Source organism: Lepisosteus oculatus, chromosome 6 (assembly GCF_040954835.1).
Source record: "Lepisosteus oculatus isolate fLepOcu1 chromosome 6, fLepOcu1.hap2, whole genome shotgun sequence".
In the NCBI taxonomy this organism is placed as follows: Eukaryota; Metazoa; Chordata; class Actinopteri; order Semionotiformes; family Lepisosteidae; genus Lepisosteus; species Lepisosteus oculatus.
The window spans coordinates 31,417,104-31,429,227 of NC_090701.1; the positions used below are offsets into that span (position 1 = coordinate 31,417,104).

The 12,124-nt window shown below is 36.6% G+C and overlaps 1 protein-coding gene across 3 annotated transcripts in view; it reads right to left on the bottom strand.

The window, feature by feature from the left end:
• Positions 1-12,124, bottom strand: part of agap3 (ArfGAP with GTPase domain, ankyrin repeat and PH domain 3) — a 274,086-nt gene that overhangs the window by 43,052 nt on the left and 218,910 nt on the right. For all 3 annotated transcript variants that reach the window (XM_006634186.3, XM_015354212.2, XM_015354211.2), the window contains exon 13: positions 4,084-4,245. In XM_006634186.3, coding sequence (XP_006634249.1) covers positions 4,084-4,245 — 162 coding nt within the window. The remainder of the gene's footprint in view (positions 1-4,083; positions 4,246-12,124) is intronic.

Sequence of the window (12,124 nt, forward strand, 5' to 3'; positions counted from 1 at the left end):
AAAGATGAAAAGATAGCTGGTTTCTACTGTATGTTTAGAGAGAGATTCAGTACAAAATCTCCTGGTAAGTCATTTTGGAGATATACACCCAAAGGGGGAGCAAACACACAGATTTGCACTTTCTATAAATTTCTGTAAATGAGGAGAGCAAGGAGATATGTCTTAATTAGCACATCCCTTTCTGTATACAAAGCACTGTAGATTAGTGTAAATTAAAGCAGCAACATCTGACAAAGCACAGGCAGCAGAATTACTGTTCAACATAAATTTAATGCTCCAACCAAACTCTTCAAGATTCAAGATCACGTTGGGATGGTAACTTTACAGAGACTCCCTAACACTTCTGGCTCTTCCCATTTAAAGCACCAAGATTTTTTTTTTAAAAAGCAACGGCTCCTTTGATTTATGATACTTCAGAACAACTAAAATTCAATTTCTCTGTGCATTCTCGGCCTTTGATTACCCCGTAAATGAGATAAACTGATAGCAATTTATTCTAAGATCTAACCAACTTTTTTTTTCTCCCTTTTTTCCCCTTTTAACAGTCAACCTGGAATTTTATAGATGAGTGACTCAGATATTTAAGCAATATGTCTGTATTCCAGACCCGCTCACTAGAACAGACATGTTGATGCTAATAGGAAATTCTTGAAATACAGAGTAAGACTCCTGTAATACAGAAAAAGACAAATGGAACTAGTATTTATTTAGCAAAAAAACTGTAGTATATTTTAATTTTTTATTTAGGTAGATAATTATACTTGGCAGTTCTCATTAAATATTAAGTGACTATGCCCATTTCCCATCACCTCCACTTCACTCTGAAAAAACTACAGAACAAAAGTCAGTCCATGGTAAAAAGGCCAATGACTCATCAATACAATGTGACACAATGAAGATATCCATGTTCCTGAATTGTTTCCAGAGGGCAAAACGCAACTAAAAATCAACCCTTAGCCCATTTTTAAAATTAGATTGTTTCATGGCATTATAGACTAAGCTTTTCCATCACCACGCGCATCTGAAAAGTTTAGACATTTGTTGGTGTTTTCTGTTAATTAGAAGCAATAAGGTAAATAGTAAATTTACAACCTCCAAATATTTCTGTTTTGTTATTTGAATTCCACACAGAATATCCGTTACAAGCACCTTTTCAAATTAAAGCCAGCTAGGCAAGAATTAACATTTGGCACATGATTCTGTCATCTTTCAACCTGGGCAGCAGCTCAGGATTAGAGCTAACTTTAAATACAACATAAGAGATCAAGCACTGGCAAAGCCAATGAAAGCACGTATGTTCTGTTTAAAAGACTGTATTTATACGAGCATTATTGATAAATTTATGTTCTGTGTAAATCATATTGATTAATAACCCAACAGCTATTTCATGGCCTGTAAATTGCTAGACAGTGTATCACAATACACTCCTTTTAAGAGATGCAATACATCATCTTGGAGAAGAATCATAATTAATTGGGTACACAATTTATTACTGCTCCCCTGCCGAGGACGAAATCAACAGCTTCTCTGTAAGAGTTTCCAGCAGTTAGATGGTAACCCAGTCAGTCACAAATTACACCACAGAAATAGTACAGGCAGTGTTTTCTTAATGCAGCTTATTGAAAAATGTGAGCTAATTACATAGTAGACTTCAGATTTGTATAGACAGTCTTTTATGTATCCATCATTTGGTGAAATATGTCATTTTATGGAGCAGTGCTTTACATCAGTGCTTATCAATTGTTAAAAGTTTGAAAACAGTCTGAAAAAGTCTGAAACAGCATGAACAACTACGGAAACTGCAACTTTGCTTCTTAAATGTGTCGTGGGTGTTCTAAACTAATTATACAGTATGTACATAGAAACATTCTGGAGAATGGTTAGTACTATCAACTTGCAGGGCAGACCTCTTGAATTAATTCTCATTTGGAGTACAATCCCAGTATGTGGCAACAGTCTCCATTACCTTCTTCCATGTAGTAGTTTACCTTGTTCTACAGTATGTGCACAATCGCAAGTATCAATGCCCAGATTTAACAAAAAGAGTGATTATGTAATAAGAGGACACTCACAGATGGAAGTTCCTGCCTTCTATGATCTTGAGTGAAATAGCAGAGATTGTAAAGCTGAAAAATTAAAACTATTAATTTTGACTTTCCACTTTAGAAGGTTAAAAATGTGTTAAAATGTAATACTTTTAATTACAATATTTAGAGAAAAATATATGTAGTTCAGATGTCAAAAGCACTGGACTTGCCAGTGGTAGTTAATTTGATTTTAATGGGGTATATACTGAACTAATTCATAACACTTTGTGATTATCACTACAGTAGGTAAGCTATTCACTGTTAAAGCATTTAGTGTTTGAAGACAGGTAAGCAGATTTCTATTTTTCTTTTTATACATGTTCAGGATTGCTTTAGACTTATTTACTTCAGTGTCAAAGGACATGTTTTTATGTTATGAGATGTATACTGTATGTAACTTTTCTATTAATTGTGGTACATGTCCAAACCCACAACGAGCAAGCAGAAATGATCATTTAGAAATAATCAAGGTTGATATTGCACCATACACTGATTGACTTATTGATATCTAGCTTCATTCTGATTGCTATGCATTAAGTGCGTTTAAATGATTCTGTACAGAAAAGTAGATCTTTTCTATAAGAAACTAAACACAAATTACTTTTTCTTCTGTATTAATCAGTTCACTCAGCTTTTTTTAATAATAAATGACTCCTTTAATCAGACTCTTTCTGGATGGGAAGCAAAGAAAATGACTGGCACACTCTATCTTTCAACTTCCTAATTCAAATTAATTAACCGCTGCATGATTCCTTGCCTCTTCTTAATCCACTTCAAATTCCCCCTTTACTCAAATCCGGTCATCTGACCTGCACTGTCTATCTTACAGAAAAAGGGCAGTGGAATGCTTTCATACATCAATCCGAGAAAAGCAAAATTAAAATAAATAAATAAATGAACTGAAACCTTGTAGCAACAGTGCATAATTGCTGCCATTTCCAAACATAAATCTATAAATCTAAATCTCATCAACTACGTGAACACAGAGCTGCCCCTCCGATTTTGTCAGCTACATTTGCTATCCGTCACTTGGAAGCACCCCATATCAGTCACGTAAATAAATGATCCCTCCCACCCCTCTTTATCCTTTCGCCTTGATTGATGCTGAAATTGTTTTGTCCGATTCCCATTATAGGGCTGCGTTGAAGCGGGCACACAGGAAGAAAGACTGAAACTAATCTAATCAGCCAGGATAATAGGAGCGGGAAGCAGCTGAACTCCTCAGTATGGCTGGTACACAAAGCAGCGCTGGGAGCCTGACAGGGTGGGAACTGGAGGAAAGAGCACATTCCCCTCCTTTCCCTGTATCCCAATCGTGCACACACTCCCTCTCTCCACCTTGAGGAAGTGCTACACCATTCTCCAAAAGTCAGGGCCTGTTCTCACATCCTCACTCTTCCACAAAGTAGAAACGAAGGAGGACTGGAAGTTTCCACATCTACATGCATTTGGTACAGCACAGTATTTTTATCACATACAGCTGATCAAATGTCAATAACTATATTGAGAAGAGTACACGGAAGCAGCAGGGTACATTTTCAACAACTTTGCCCATTCCTCAACCCATGTTAGCTCTCATTAAAACACCTTGCCGATTCATGTGGTGAGAACAAACCAGCAAAATGTTTTGTATATTTTGCATAGAGTGGGTTTCCAATAGAGACACTGGGCATTATATGAAGAGAAAAATCTGCTGAGTGCAAGTGTTATTCAGTCAATCCCAGAAGTTAAGATCAATCTTAACTACTGGGAGTGACACTTGATCTAAAGCACTCCAGAAATTCAACTGCTGAGGCAATTCTGCACTTCTTCACCATATGCTAGAACATTAAGTCCAACACATATCTTCCATGGGGGTGCTGCACTTCAGTGATGGACCGAAATGGACCTTTGGATACGAGAATGCCTTAGAATGAAAAGTAGTATACCAATGGATTAAAATATTCATTCATTGGTTTCTACAAGTATTTTCTGGGGTGAAGCAGTGTACTGTTACCTTCATTTCCAGTGGCTGGCCCATCAGGCTTGGTAGCGCCGGTGCTCTTTTTCCGCCTGTGTTTCTTGCGGTTGGCATGTGGTGAAGGTGGAGGCTCCAGTTTAGGACTGGTTGTACTCGACACATTGGGGCTGGAGCTCAGGGAGTCCGCAGTTCCATTAGCTGATGAAAAGAAAAAAAAAAGAGATGATTTCACATCTGTACTGTACTACCCAATCATAAAACTCCAGATACCCATTCAGAAAATATAGAAATATACTGTAGTGCTTAAGAAAACAGTTATGTAATCAAATGAAGTGAAAAAAACTAAAGTACACAAAAAACAGAAAAATCTGAAACAATAAAAAGAGATTTACGTCCTATAATACTCATACCTGTAATAACATACATTTCCTATTGCAAAAAAGTACAAAAATCTTCATCCATTTTTCAAAAGCAGACTAAAAAGAATAATAAAGTATACAATGGTAATAATACACTAGGTATGAAATTCTAACTACTGATGTCTTGATGTTCAAAGTACATTGAAAGGGTCAGTTAAAATCAAATTACCATGACGAAACATCATGAGACACCAGAGATGTCAAATTACAAATTTCATTATTTATGTGTACAGCAGAGTGGTCTAAAGCAACTAAAACAACTACAGTCCCTTGTAAAAGTATTTAGAATCTTGAACAGTTTTCAATATTATGTTGCTTTAAAGCTTCCAGTCATGACACTTTGAGGTAGTGATTAATATTTGTTATATAGCATACACATCATTCTGTACACATTCAAACCAAGAAACACAATCGGAAATAGATAACTATGAAAGAAAAATGGAACAGTCATAATTGCTTAAGTATTCAAAACCTTTGCTGTGGCAAACCCAAATTAAGGTGCACATTATGACTTAACGAGCCACACAATTATCTAAATGGGTTTTGTCTGTATGCAATAACAGTAGTTCTCAAGATCTCAGAATTAAAACACCTGTCTTTGTGTGGTTTCTTGTTCAGGTAGTGAACTTCAAGCACAGTGTCAAACAACGAAGACTAACAAGATTTCAAAGCAAGTCAAGGATTGAGTTACTGAAATGCCAGATCAGTAAAAGGGTACAACAATTTTAAAAGTGTCTAAATATACATATTGGCATGGTCTACTCAATCATCCAGATATGGAAGATTTGTTGCACCATGACAGTGCGTAGATCAGGACATCTCTCCAAACTGAGCAGCCAGGCAAGGTGGTGAGGGATGCTACTGTGAGTCCAAGGTTAACTTTGAAGAGCTAAAGTGTAATGGCTGAGAAAATGTGCATCAGTAAACACATATTAAGAACACCTCACAAATATCAAGACCACCTCACAAATATCCAGAACACTTCATAAAACTATACTGTATGACTGAGAGCCAAGAATAAAACCATTACTGAAAATAAGTAATCTCACAGCCCACACTGGGATTTAGAAGAAAGTATCTTAAAATGTGGCAAAAGGTGTTTTGAGCAGAGGAGCACTAATTTGAATTATTTGGTGTAAATGTCTGGTACAGACCCCACACAGAATATCTCCCAGTTACCACCATCCCTACTGTCAAGCATGGTAGTGACAGTTATGGGGATGCTTCTCCTCAGCATTGAACCTGAAGTTTGTTCAAATAAAAGGGAAAATGGACAGAATAAAAATACAGGAAAATACTAGAGGAAAATAGTTTCAGTCTTTAAACCTGGGATGAAAAATCACCTTTCAGCAAGACAATGACCAAAAGAACAAGGCATTTCAGTGATGCTTTGGCCTTAGGAACAAGAAAATGAATATACTTTCGATCAAAGTCCTGACTTGGCCTATTGAGAATCTCTTCTTTTGAGAGCTTGTGTGAATGTGCCAAGACGAATGGATAAATATTGCACCAATCCGTTATGCAAAGTTGACAGAGACTTACCAAAAAAGACTTGCGCTATAACTACTGCCAAAGGTGTATTCACCAAGTGAGTTCACAGGTATGAATGTTTAATTTTTTTTTTACATTTTCTATAATTACTCTTAACATTAGAAGTCTTCAGTTTGAACATTCACATTCTGAATAAAATATCAAATTTTGCAATTTTAACCAAATGGGACGTTGTAAAAAGGGTCTGTAGTTCTGCAAGTCTTCATTGAAAATGTGCATTTCAAGAACATCTGTTTCAAAACAATTTGTGGCTAATTCTGTTTGTCATCTATCTATTATGCTCATATTACAGAACTAATTAAATGGTTTATCATACTTTACTTATTTCTTCTGCAGTGTTCTTTAATGGAAAATGGTTAGAACTCCACACTTTGCTTATGATAAATTGAGAAAAATCAGTACATACATGTTATTCATACTGTAATAACCACACAAAATCCTATAAAATATTTCAACAATGACAATTGTTAACATCAGGAACTTAGCACCATAAAAGTGTTCTACCAAATGTGACGAAAAAGGAAACAAGAGAATGACACACAATATAACATAATACCACAAGAATAAAAAAAAAATAGGAAGCAAACAATGGAAAAACTGCAAATGTGAGCTGAAGTCTTGCCCAGCATTTAGTAATAAATGGGTATTTTGGTAGCCAAGGGCGAAGCTTTCTATATAAGTGTCCATGAATGGCCGAGGCTAAATGCAGGTGATGCTTCTTGTAAGTGATTTTACAAATGTGATATTAACCTGCTCCTCGGTTGGGTAGGGGTGGGTATGCCTGGTCAGAGTCATCCTTCCTGGTGCCTGTTTTTGACAGCACCGAGGGAGCCATTACCTCCCATCACCCCCTCAGGACCGTCATTAGGTTTCCCAGACAGCCGGGGGCAGCAATGCCAAATGAGCGCACCCATATTGGCCTCAACAGACCCAGCATGACAGTGGCAGCATTTCATTGTTTAACATAAAAGGTTCATTGTAGTGTGTCAAACTACATTTATTTAATCTGGCCCTTGGTGAGGGCGAGGTACAAGATTTTGTGTGGCTTTGGAAAGGGGGTGGGGACATTCCATCCCCATAGTTGTTCATTTCATAATTACTGTGTTCGGTGCTATTAGCCAGTGTACAATATCAACACTAATTTGGCCATTACTTATTCTGACAGCAGAGCCAGTGTTATCTTAAGGGTTGCAGTGGGCACAGCGGGTAGCAGAAGATGTGCAGTTGACAGTCCCTCAACACCTCCGGCTAAAGGCCAGGTTCCTCGTTTGTTTTCAAACACAAACAGAAAAACTCAATAGTTCCTGTATCTTGGGAATTTTGATTCTGATACAATATACTCCACTTGCACTTACAGGTAATAACATGGCAGCTTGTTTTGTCTTAAACGTAACACTGGTCCTTGAACAATTTATGTCAAGTATTACATAAAAATGTTCCTTGTTTCTTTTGAAGAACACAGCCACAAGATGATTTAGGAGCACAAGTGAGTAATAAGTTAGCATCAGTAAAAGGCTGATTTGCAAAATCTGTGATTGTTGAAATTTTAAGATTATTTACAATTCTACTTTTGGCTTCAGCACAGTGGATAAGACACTTTCTACCAGGAATTCTGGTTCTGGTTTTTGAGATGGACTGTCCATCTCTGAAAACTGCTTCTGTATTCAAGTTAAACATTCCTTCTCATTATCCCATCAACTGTAGCTGTAAGAAATGAAAGAGTGAATAAAATAAGCATACGACTATTTTTACAAATATCTGAAGCTTCCTTTTTACAGTATATCAGGAGTTGGCTGAACAAAATTATTAAGAAAAGCATTAAACGTATGATTTTTCAAATCTTTTTATGAATAAAGTTTTACTTTTGTTTTTTTATATCTGGATGCACTTCATGAAGTGATATGGAAAGCAGGTAATGAGATGTTTAGACATGGTCTTTAAAGTTTACTGTTCTTACAATTATTCAGATACTGCACACTACTCAATAATAAATATACTGCTTAGGCCACCATTTGGAAGAGGTTTACTTCCAAGCTTCTTTTTTTTTTACTTCTCTATATCTTTTAAACACCTATTGGCAGTCTTCACTACATATATCTTAATTTTACTTCAAATGAAATTGAACAAAATACCCAATTGAATTGACCATCGGTTCTTAGACATTTGAACACAATATGCTAAAGTATACTTATGAGTTATGATAACACCCAATATTTTAATTCCTTATTAATAAAACAGAAAATAAAATGCACAGAGCTATAAGTTTAAAGCCTGGAAAGAATTCTGGTAACACCGGTTCAGCGCCCCTACGTAACATTAAGCGGGGTGTCTGGTTTAATTTGCCAGGGCCCCCACAGCCCCCCTAGAGAGAAGTCATTAGCTAACAGAGACAGCTGGGGGAGTGCAGGCCGAATGAGCCTCCTCCCCAGCGTCTGTCCTGTCTGAGGCCTGCAGCACTGCTCCTTATGGTTCCACAGAAAAAGATGGTTGTAGCATGTCAAACTACATTTATTTAATGTGGCTTCAGGTTAAAGGGGGGAAATTCCTGAGGGAGAGCTGTGTCATAATCACTTTTAATTATCAATTCTAGGCTTTAATGTTCCGGAAAAGGACTCTTGTGCCTTCCACCTGTACCTCAAGACCACACAGAAAGAAATAAAAGGACAAGGGAGGCACAAACAAGGAATGCTTCATGCATATATAAATTAAAAAGTATTTTAGATATTTTGCAATGATCCAGCTATTCATTGTTAAAAAAAATAAAAATAATAATACACTTCTCCCATTGGTGATAGTGTACAGTGACTAATGGTGAGAATCAAAATAAAAAACCAAACAAAATAATGTGGAGAAAATAATGTGTTATTCGAGCCAATTTATTTATTATCTTTTCTACACATAATTCATAAGACAGACTGTCCATATTGCCTACAGTGACAGGCTTTTCACCTGTTAAACCACTGCCTGGATAAATAATGTGACAATTATGTTGTGAATAACACAGTGACAGAAAATTAGCAGCATGCATAAAGCAACCAAAGCTCAGAACTTACAAAACTTTGGATGAAAGAGCCCAAATTTGACGAGGAAGATGATAGTAAAAGGAGCTGTGGGATGGCTGTTAATGTCAAGTTTACAATAAAATAAAGAAAGGTGAAAACAATCATCTAAATCACTTGTAACAAAGGTAACAGCATCTTCCCGGAACATGAAAAATGTGAGTGATGAAGTTTATTAATATCAATGTTCCAGAATTGTTTTATGGAGGAACATTTATGATATCACAACTATTCTCACATTTTATTAGATAAAAAATAGTAATGCAGTAGATTAGTGCTAATTCTCTGATAATAAAGTAGCATAGGTAATTTTAAGTTAAACTATATATCACTGTCCTAAATAAATGGAATTACTGAATTTATAATCCATAGACTACTGTACACTTTCTTTTACGTAAAAAAAATATTTCAGTTACACAAGACGTTTTAAAAATGAGAGGGGACTATTCAGTTCATCTTATTTAGTTTGGTTGCTAGTAGCTAACTGATGTGAGGATCTTATTTATCTATTTATGCAGAATTTTACCAAAGGCAAATAATGAAAAAAGGGTGCTTTGCATTCTGTTGTGTTAATTCAACTGCCATGCCAGTAAACCCTATTTATGAACTGGAAAAAAGCATAAGGCGTTAAGTCTTTACTGCTATGGTAAAACAGATGGAGTCGATATGAATTACTCCCCTGATGTACTGAATACAGGTATATGACCTAAATGCATTTATCTCAGAATTATTCAGTGCATTTAGTGTATGTTCAATATTTGCGTATTAAGTCAAACGTGTAAGTCAGTGGTTCTCAAACGTTTTGGACCAAGTACCACCCCTAATCCAACCAAAGCATCCAAGTACCACCTACAAGTCATCTTCTCATAGGAACACCTGAAATTCTCCAACAATGACCAACATGAGCGCGCGTGCTACACACACTCACACATACATATAATAAATATTATAATAATAAACTTAATTTGATATAGCGCCTTTAAAGGTGGCTTCTCAAAGTATTTTACAGAAAAAAACATTAACAACAACTAATAAAAAAGCACCATTTCAGTGAGAGGGGTGAGCCTGTTTAGTTGAGCAAAGCAGATGTGAATTAATTTTTCGAGCCTTGATACAATTAAAAACAGAGTCTAACAGATATTAAATAGTCAGGCATTTTCTTGACGGCAAAGGTCTCGCGGTGGATGTTGTAATGCGTACATTAATTTCTGGAGCAACCTATCTAATTCGTGCGACTACACCGTTATGTCGGCTTGTCATTGCTCTAGCACCGTCTGTACAAACTCAGACGCATTTTATCCAGTCGAGGCCATTCTCTTCGATAAATTCATTCAGAAGCTGAAATATGTGCTCTCCTGTAGTTCCTGTTGGTAGCGGTTTACAGAACAGAAAGTCTTCATGGGACATGCCCTCAGACTCGTATCTAACGTACTGTAAACGAGCAAATTGGCAAAATCGACTACAGACTCATCTAATTGCAGTGAAAAACATCTGCTCATCTTAACGCGCTCTATCAGTGTACTTTTGATATAATCCTTCATTTAAATAATTCTATGAATGACTGTGTCTTTCAGGGGGAGGGGGGCAGCAGGTCGAGCTGTTTAGCAGCTTTTTCTCTACACATAATACGTGCCAGCTCTTTTGCCAAGGTAAATAAGGTTCTTCAAAAATAGTGTAGCTTACCTGCTTTAGCAATCTGCAAGCTTGCATTTTTCCGCGTTTCCGTTTTTATTTCCGTATTTATTTAAAGTTTTTATTTCATGCGCATGGGAGCAAAACACAGAGACGCTCGGTGTATTTTTCTCAAATTAGAACAGTTCTTAAAGATTTTTCTGTTATCACGCTTTCGTGTGCTCACAAGATTACCTGCGTTCGTAGCACGTATTTCTATGCATTCCTGTATTTACAACGTTAGCATTGTTCCAAAATCCCGCACATTCTCCTTTCTCCTTATTTGCTGGAGATACAGTAGCTTTTTTTTAAATACAATTGGTCATTTGCATCCGTAGCACGCATTCCTATAGAGTGGTATAGAATTACAGAGTATCTCTTGTGTCCACTGAAGTATTAGCGCGCGCTGTATCATAGTACGTAGGCTGCGTATTCGATGCGTATTTAAATACAAAATATGAAAACCCGTCCCGATTTTTCAGCGCACACGACAGTTCCAGGGTCATTTGGCGTACCACTTGGCGGCACTCCACGTACCACTGCTGGTACATGTACCACAGTTTGAGAACCACTGGTGTAAGTTATTGATAAAGAGATTTATGCTTACTAACTCAGCCAAAAGTATAGGCAGCATTGTCATTAAAAGAAAGTGTACAATGTACAATAAGAAAGTGCACAAATCTATGATGAATATCTACAAGATGAAAATGAAAACAAGTTCAAGACAATGAAGAGCCAAAGTTCATTTTTTCAGATTTCACCAATAGCTGTGTTGATGTGATTGATTTAACAGAATGCAATCTGTGCTTGAAAGAGTTTTTGAATGTTAAGATGTAAGGTTGGTTTAATTAACAAATCAGAGAAAAATACAACACTGAAAAAGGTGTAATGTTTACATAATACAATAAATATTCACTACACAGTGCTCTATATAATCTAAAAGAGACATGTCTGGAGCCCAGCATTTCAATAGCCAACTAGCATGAATGCTGCCAACTTACATCTTCTTGCTTTTAGAAAGAAATGAAATCTTGGTCCTACGCAACTGCAAAATGAGCTTCTTTGTTACATTCCAGCTAGTACCTAATAAAATACTGTTTTGAGCCTGAGCCATTTAACACTGCTTTTTAATCAGCTCACTACATACTACACTGTATAGTGGAATAGGTATCTTGAGATCTTTGCCTTAGGCTGACCTGTGATTACATTACATTATAATACAGCAGGCTGATTAGAGTATAAACAGGTTTTGTGATGAAGAATGCTAACAAAGAGGGGGCTGTAACTTTAACACATCTCAGGCAGACAGATAAAGATATTCCACTTGGAGTAATTCAAGAGGCACCGGATGCAGAGCTGAATAATTCTGCGCCCTCG